Source organism: Daktulosphaira vitifoliae, unplaced genomic scaffold (assembly GCF_025091365.1).
Source record: "Daktulosphaira vitifoliae isolate Bord-2020 unplaced genomic scaffold, ASM2509136v1 Scaffold_2, whole genome shotgun sequence".
Classification (NCBI taxonomy): Eukaryota; Metazoa; Arthropoda; class Insecta; order Hemiptera; family Phylloxeridae; genus Daktulosphaira; species Daktulosphaira vitifoliae.
Genome location: NW_026099573.1, coordinates 22,362,170 through 22,371,667, shown reverse-complemented (window position 1 = coordinate 22,371,667; position 9,498 = coordinate 22,362,170). Strand labels below are relative to the sequence as shown.

At 27.6% G+C, this 9,498-nt stretch overlaps 1 protein-coding gene across 1 annotated transcript; it reads left to right on the top strand.

The window, feature by feature from the left end:
• The first annotated feature begins 1,451 nt into the window (after positions 1–1,451).
• On the top strand, positions 1,452–5,973 carry LOC126899566 (uncharacterized). The gene is made up of 2 exons (XM_050674602.1): positions 1,452–1,763; positions 4,702–5,973. The coding sequence occupies exons 1-2, from the start codon at positions 1,518–1,520 to the stop codon at positions 5,950–5,952; spliced, it is 1,497 nt and encodes a 498-aa protein (XP_050530559.1). The 5' UTR covers positions 1,452–1,517; the 3' UTR covers positions 5,953–5,973.
• The last annotated feature ends 3,525 nt before the right edge of the window (positions 5,974–9,498 follow it).

Below are 9,498 nucleotides of genomic sequence, written 5' to 3'. Positions count from 1 at the left end.
TAACTTCAGTACCTAAGGTAGATATAGCCTAGCCAGCTATCCCCCGTTGGTCCCTTAGAATACAGTCGACGGGCATTTAGGTTCAACCCCTAAATAGCGACGTAAATAATTATTTATATAGTACATATAGTATCAAAGTATATTGTATTACTTGACCACCTGTATTACATAAAAATAATTAAAAAATTATATACTTTTATTAGATGTTGTCATTAGCAAGTAGCAATGATTTTCTTTTAAGTTGTGTTATCACTAAAATACTTGACACTAATATAAAAATCTAAGTGATTGTTTGAAGTACAAATTTTAATCAAAGAATTAATTTATTCTTTAAATTAATTAGTAAAATAATGTTATTGATTTTTATAAAAATTAATATAATTCTAAATTATTGCTATTTCATCATATTATACAAAAAAAATTTGAAGTAATTATATATTTCTGTGGACGTACGTCGGCGCGGCTGCTTTACGAATACCGTTAAGGTACTCGTTAGAACAGCCGTGGCCGGACACCACTTGGGTCAGACGGTAGGTCATTTCCCCGTGAGTCCGGTCAATATACCTGTCGAGTTGACAGGGTCCGATGAGGTATCTGGTCCACACTCTCTTTCTCGGATAACCGTCGACGACAGTTAGACACGGTGACGCTCCAGAGCCAGCCGGTTCTCCTTGCGTAGGAGTGGACCGGTGTTTTCCGGATCTCGTGTCCATCAATGGCGCGCTCGACGGCCATTAAGTCCGCGGGCAGCATTTAAGCCATCCGATGACGGTGCGGTATGCATACACGGTCCGAATTAACCGGAACCGGTTCAGGGCCTCCACGTTCTTGAGGAGTACTCTTGTGCACCTTTCAGTGTAAGCAGAGAAAGTTTTTTCTTTCTCCTGTAAAGTTTTAACATTGGAATTAAAAAGATTTCTTAAATTACCGATTCTTTAGGAAATGAATATTTTTGTCAAAAACTATCGGGTTCTTCTAAGCATAAAACAACAAAATCGATCCAGTTGAATCGATCGGAACTCAGTGAGAGATGAAAATTTTCATGAAAGGACTTTTAAAAAAATCATGTGAAAACAATACTTTATAAGCTTTATCGAAGCCAAAACAATGGTGAAAACATATTTCACTTTTATTTAACAGACAGCCCAAAAATGAATTACTTTTTTTTTCATAAAATAATATCCGTTATACACATTTTTAATTATATTATTCATTATTTCATTTTGATTCTAATAGATATAATAAATAATAACAAAGTCAGATATTACTTTTTTACAAAAAAATAACGCATGATTTTAATATTTAACAAGTTTAAAATTAAATGAAAAATTAGATTTTATGAAATAGTTCTTATTAAAATAATTTATGGTTGTTTATTTAATATTGTAAATACATTGTAAAACTTATTCATTTAAAAGAGAGATATGAAAAATTATTTAAACTAATTTTTTAATTTTTGGCTCAGTATTACTACTAAAATATATTTGTTCTAATAGTATTTCTTTTAATAATACATAATGATTATTAATAAGTATTTAACTATAAAAACTATTATAATAATCTTTTTAAAAATTCAACAATCAAAATTTTTTGTTAAGCGTGATGAAATTTTTGAAAATACTTTGAAACTAGACACTGGTTTTAAATATCCCGATTACAATCAACTACGTAAATTGAATTTAAATAAATTACTAAGAACGATTTTGGAAGAACAAGAAATAAAAAGTTATTATAGAGATAAAAACTCTGTCATGTATTATGACCTCCAATGTGCCAATGTTTTTAATTTGAGGCATTTTATGATTTTAAGTAAGTATTTCATTGAAAATAATTTACTCGACAATATCATACTGAGTGAATCGATAACAAAACATATGGTAATTTCGGAAATTTATACTATGGGCATATGCAACAAAACTTTTTGGACAATGCATATGGTTAATTATAAGGTTCAACAAATCCGAAATATAAAACCAAACGATACTAAATATATAAAACAAATGTATGAATTTGTATGGTTAAAAATAAAATATGATATTCAATTATGTCGAAAAAAGAATAACTATGATAAAGACACAAACTCTGACGATCCTAATAAAAAGTCTCTTATGTTACGAAATATTATTGCCGAAATGGAAAGAAGAACAAACTACAACAATATAATATTAGGTATTATTGAAAAAGAAAATTTTGTTTCCCTCGAACATCTTTCTTTTAATTATATTATTGAAAACTAAAACGTTTTGAAAACTGTAATTATGGAATTCGGCGAACAAACAGAGGAAATTTTTGTAAAAATATATCAAAATATTATTAATGATTGCAGGAAAATAAAAAATAATGATTTGTCATTTGATTTTTGGATTGAACACATTGCCGATTACAAAATAAAAATGTTAAATATTTTTAGAACCGTTCTATTACATTTGATGAAAAAGCAAATAATGTATGGTGATTTGTTGTCGAATTATAGCAATACAAAGACTGTCGTTAAGTCTCACAAAAAAATGAATGACTTACTTTCCAATACACATGTTATAATGAAATTTTTTAATGACTTACGCAACGAAATTTCAACTGTTATAGAATCGTTTGACAATTTTCCTCCTAAATACAGTTCAATGAGAGGAGCGCATAATTTGCGGATTTCATATATTCAAAACATAATTAACAAAATGATACCGAAATATTTTGAATTCGATGAAAACATATCTAACCAACAGTATTTATCAAATTTAAAGAATACAGTCCAGAATCTTATTTCAACCATGGGAATTAGTAATAATGATTCCGATAAGAAAACAACAAATTTAAAAAATACTATTGAGGAAGGGATGTATTATAATTATTCTATCACTGTTATGTATCTACGTTACTTGGAAAATATTTTCAATGAATTCAATTTAAAATGTTTTTGGTCATTTATTGAATTTTCAAAATCTATTCGATTGGCTGGTTCATTTAATACAGTCTCAAATATAAAATCTCAAAATAAATTCTTTCAACCTAATTAAAATTAATATTTTCAGTGCATTACAAAAATGTTTAATGATTTTTTACATTAATCATAAATTATCACTTTCAAATTGATATTTAATAATTATCATTATATATCTGTATTATTTTTCAAATATATCAAATTAATTATGTATATTTACATTATTCATAAAATAAACAATTAATAAGAGAAAAAATAACACGTTATACTATTTATTTTAAGGTGAAAGTTTCACAGCTGAAAGCGATTTCCATTATGGTATTAGTTTCGATGCGAAACTGAGAAGGTATTAATTTTACTATGATGTGTTTTTTTTTTTTGTGTCTGTTATCACTTTTTCTCAGCTCTCACTGGACCCATTTCTTTCAACAATACGTCAAAAACATCCACTTGACACGATCTCCCACATCTTCTACGCTCACATCAACTGTCCTCATATCGCATTCAATAACATCCCTCAATCTCTTTTTTGGTCTTCCTATACCTCTTTTTCCTTCAAAATTCATTTTATATAACTGTTTTTACAGCTTCCAATTCTTCTCACCTCATAGCATGACTAAACAATCTAAGTCTATCTTATCCACGATTAACGCAACACCTTTACTTCCTCTTATATGCTCGTTCCTTATCCTATCTTCTCTAGTCACTCCACTCATCCAACTAAGCATTCTCATCTCTGCTACACTTATTCTCTGCTCTTAGGTAACCCTAAAGATAAGGTAGATGAAGGGGGGAAATCAGGCATTTATAAAATACAATGTGAAAGTTGTAATAAATGTTACGTAGGACAAACAAAAAGAAATATAGGGGTCAGGTTTAAAGAGCACTTAAGAAATATTAAAAATCAAGAAATTGAGAAATCTCCAGTGGCTGAACATTTATTGACACATAATCACTCTATTAAAACCATAAAACTAATTAAAAACGTAAATAATTACAAAGAACTTAATATCAGAGAAGCAATAGAAATGTTTAAAAATAAAAACAATTTAATTAATTGGGATCTTGGCCCACTGAAAAATTCATTATTAAACTTGTGTAAACTGGCAAAATGTGATAATATTACTTAGTGATAACGTCACTAGGTGATAAGGTCACTAGGGGTATATAAGGGAGTTTTTTCTAGTCGGGGTGTCAGNAATAACGTCACTAGGGGTATATAAGGGAGTTTTTTCTAGTCGGGGTGTCAGTATGTGTTTAGCGTTGATAATGGTAACATTGTTTCCGAAATACGTATCCGCGACTTTTCATTAATTTTTTTGTGGCTTTGAGTTTAATATTTTTTAGTTTTTTAAATTAATAATATTTTTAATATAGTTTTAATTTTACTTAAATTGTAAAACTTATTCATTTAAAAGAGAGATATGAAAAATTATTTAAACTAATTTTTTAATTTTTGGCTCAGTCTTACTACTAAAATATACTTATTCCAATAGTAATTATTTTAATAACACATAATGATTATTAATAAGTATTTAACTATAAAAACTATTATTATAATCTTTTTTAAAATTCAACAATCAAAATTTTTTGTTAAGTGTGATGCAATTTTAAAAAATGCTTTGAAACTAGACACTGGTTTTACATATCCCGATTACAATCAACTACGTAAATTGGATTTCAATGAATTTCTAAGAAAGATTTTGCAAGAAAACGAAATAGAAGATTATTTTTTTAATAAATACTCTGTAATGTATTGTGACCTTAGATGTGCCAATTTTTTTAACTTAAGGCATTTTATGATTTTAAGTAAGTATTTCATTGAAAATAATTTACTCGACAATATCATACTGAGTGAATCGATAACAAAACATATGGTAATTTCGGAAATTTATACTATGGGCATATGCAACAAAACTTTTTGGACAATGCATATGGTTAATTATAAGGTTCAACAAATCCGAAATATAAAACCAAACGATACTAAATATATAAAACAAATGTATGAATTTGTATGGTTAAAAATAAAATATGATATTCAATTATGTCGAAAAAAGAATAACTATGATAAAGACACAAACTCTGACGATCCTAAAGAAAAGTCTCTTATGTTACAAAATATTATTGCCGAAATGGAAAGAAGAACAAACTACAACAATATAATATTAGGTATTATTGAAAAAGAAAATTTTGTTTCCCTCGAACATCTTTCCTTTAATTATATTATTGAAAATAAAAACGTTTTGAAAACTGTAATTATGGAATTTGGCGAACAAACAGAGGAAATTTTTGAAAAAACATATCAAAATATTTTTAATGATTACAGGAAAATAAAAAATAATGATTTGTCGTTTGATTATTGGATTGAACACATTGCCGATTACAAAATAAAAATGTTAGATATTTTTAAAACTGTTCTATTACATTTGATAAAAAAGCAGGCAATGTATGGTAATTTGTTGCCGAATAATACTAATACAAAGACTGTCGTTAAGTCTCTCAAAAAAATTAATGGCTTACTTTCCAATACACATGATATAATGGTATTTTTTAATGACTTACGCAGAGAAATTTCGACTGTGCTAAAATCGTTTAATAATTTTACTCCTAGTTACAGTATTATGAGTGAAGAGCATAAAATGCTGATTTCATATATTCAAGGTATAATTAAGAATATTAAACCGAAATATTTTGAATTCGATGAAAACATATCTGACCCACAGTATTTATCAAATTTAAAGAATACAGTCCAGAATCTTATTTTAACCATTGGATTACTCAAAAATGATTCCGATAAGAAAACAACAACTTTTAAAAATACTATTGAGGAAGGGATGTATTATAATTTTTCTCTTACTGTTATGTATCTACGTTACTTAGGAAATATTTTCAATGGATTCAATTTTAAATGTTTTTGGTCATTTATTGAATTTTCAAAATCTACTCGGTTAGCTGGTTCATTTAATACAGTGTCAAATATAGAGTCTCAAAATTTATTCTATCAACCTAATTAAAATTAATATTTTCAGTGCATTATAAAAATGTTTAATGAATTTTTATAATATTAAATTTTCAAATTAACTTTTTCAAATTTATATTCAATAATTAACATTATATGTTTGTATTATTTTTCGAATATATCAAATTAATGATGCATATGTACAATATTCATAAAATAAACAATTAATAAGAGAAAAAATAACACGTTATACTATTTTTTTTAAGGTGTGAGTTTCACACCTTTAGTTTCGATTCGACACTGAGAAGGTATTAATTTTACCATGATGTGTTTTTTTATATGTCTGTTGCCACTTTTTCTCAGCTCTCACTAGACCCATTTCTTTCAATAATACGTCAAAAGATCACAAATCGTATCAAGTTGAAGACGTTATCCTTAAAAATGAAAAAATTTCCCTCGTTCCCTGCAAATTGGAGAAATGTCCAAAAAAATTATAATTTATAAAACGTTAAATTAACTTTTTCAAAAATCAACATAATTTTTTTTATATTAAAACCTTAGGTATTTTCCTTTCATTTGATATTATTTTTTTGAAAATCTAATAATTAACATACTTACAGAGGGGAATTTAAAATAACAAATTTTTTTCCAAAAAGTAATTTTTTCAACTTAACTTTTGAAAATGTTCCGTAAATACTGCATTCTTTAAACATATATCAAATTAAAGCTTATGTCTAATTAATAATTAAATTAATGCTTCCGGTTTGTTTTATTTTTTTTAAATGATGTGTTGTCGCTCATTTAATAAACGGCCCAAAATAAACAGTTGCCGGAATTATTACACTTGTGATTTCATGCTTAAAGTACGAGGTTCGATCTGCCTAAAACAATTATATTTTTACATTTTTTTTAAGTTAAAAAAAAATTTTCAAACCAATTGATTTTTATCTCATTTAGATTCAATAACTTCAATAAATATCAAGGATCACTGTAGTGTTCTCTGGTGAGAAGTATTTATTTTCGAATTAGATTTGATATGATAAAAGTATTCAATACAAAAGTAAATAATTTTACTTTGTAATTTATTAATTTTTTAACTCGATTTGTGTATACTACTATCAGTCTATAATATTCCAATTTTCTTGGTAACATGTGTTTATATAGATCATTTCTAAAAAAATGATTTTTAGTGTCACCCGAATTTAACAACAGATTTTTACTATTGTAATGAAATTTTATGATTATACACTCAATTGAGTAGACTTTTTTAACAACTTTTTGATTGCTTCTTTCAGCTTAAGTAAATCATTAAAATTAATTAAGTTCTGAATATTACAATTGCAGAATCTTTTCAAACACCAAAAGTCACTAGGAAATTATTACTATAACTTCTATTTAAGTGATCTATTACGATAAAAATGCAAAAAAAATCGAGCTTTTCTGATAAATTTACTATAAGTAGTAATTATAAAATTTCCTGACTGCATATTCTTAACAATACCATTTTTTTTATCTATATAATGATGCCAATTTCAAACTTGCGAGTTGAGCTAATAATTATGGTATTAATTCATTTTTTTTTTTATTTATTATTATAATTTTTCAGTTTAAAGAACAAAAAAAGTAGGTTAAAAATAATTACTTTTAACATTTTAAAAATCAAAATCAATAATAGTTTGAAAATAATGAATTATAAAATTATAATAGTTTTGAATCTAAGAATTACTAATCAAGATAAAATTAAGGAAATAGAAGATCATGTAGATTTTGGAATAATCCACCAATATTTTTAAAATTAAACACTATCTATAAAATTAATAAATGTTATGTGTTAAAATAATTAAAAATTATAATTTTGATTGTTCGATATACATCTATTAATGACAATTTCAATCAATTTTATATTACTTTGGTAACACTACCATCGCTATAATTATCATCATCGGAAGGTGAAAGACAGTTACCATAACCATCTTCCAGACCTAAATTTGAACATTACATATTATTATTACGTGTTCGATCATTGTGTGAGTTCCTAACAGTCGTTTTCCTGTGTCTGCGTTGTCGCCGACGTCGTAGCCCGTTTAATGCTTTTTATTTTTTGTCAATAGGGAAGCGCCATATTGGTTCTTTCATATTACGACCCTGATAACGGAAGTTAAACAGACTTTTTTCATATGTATTATTTTAGCTTCGATGCTAAACTGAGAAGGTATTAATTTTACTATGATGTGTTATTTTTTTTTTTTGTGTCTTTAACGCTGAATCTCTGCCACTCGCTGGTCCTATTTTGATGAACAATTAGTTAAATGATCACAAATCGTAACTGGTCGAAAACATAACCCTCAAAAATTGAAAAAAATTCCCTCGTTCCCCCTAAACGGGGGAAAATTCCCAAAAAATTACAAATTTAAATTTGCTAATTTTCGATATTTTTTTTAATTTTAATTTCATAAAATAAAAAATATTTATTTATTTTAGGTTTCGACTAGCTGGGATTCCGCCCCAGAACTAAGGTCCTACGAGCTTCGCACGCCTTCTGGACGTAAGCCTCTTTGGGCCGTCCTTACAAGTAGACTACTTATTCTGGTTGGAGTACCGGACTACGCCGTACACGATAAGTGTTTTGCAGGAAGAATATTATATCAGAATCAATGTGTTTAATATTATAGAATAATTCTAAGAAATTCGACAGGTTATTCTTCCTAGAACTATGTAAAAAAAGTAAATTTTCTATAATTGTGATTTGACGTTGTACAGCATCCAGGGGTTCCAATTTTTACGATTAACTCATGTACTTATACACCATATATGAACTAAATAAGATTATCAATAGACTGTACTGTACTGATGGTGTATGTATAAACTTATATATTAAAACTGCTGGTGTTTATGTATAACTTATCGAACAATAATTGATTACAAATATCAACAAATTTTGTATTATAAACTTTTTATTTCTTTATTTAATAAGCCAAACATATTATATATAAATATATAACATAAAATTAGAAAAAAAATATAGTTAATAATTATTAATTTTATTTTTTAAGATTATAATCTTACCCAATCAATACATATATGACAACTATTCAATATGAATTGTAGAAAACAATTAAATAGCCTTAAAAAATCATTTACAAGTTCAAGTTCAAAGTTATAAATGCGCAAAAGTGAACAGGTATTCTTTTCAAAACATGCGCACAAGTGTTTTTCTCCAAAACGGTCGAAATTTTAAAGTGCTTGCGGACAAGTGACAAAAATTTCCCGAACTTGGCCAATAATTTTCCCGGGATCTCATGACCCAGTACTCTTTTGTAGGAGTTTGGAAGAAACAGAAATAGTGTTCGGTCGTGACGAAGCAGTTTGGTGGGTGAGCGCCGATTTTTCTTCTCTTCATCAAGTGCGCGACCTACCACAACTGGTTTATCTGTTGGGGTAGTGTGTGGCAGTGGTCGCGAAGGCGTCATTCGCGTACCGGCCTGCCTAAAGTACTCATATATAGTGTCACGGATTCGGTCGTTGTTTTGTTCGGCTTGCTTTTGATGGTTTTTATGGTTCAATGTACTGTGTTTTGATTGCGTCGGGTTCAATACAGTAA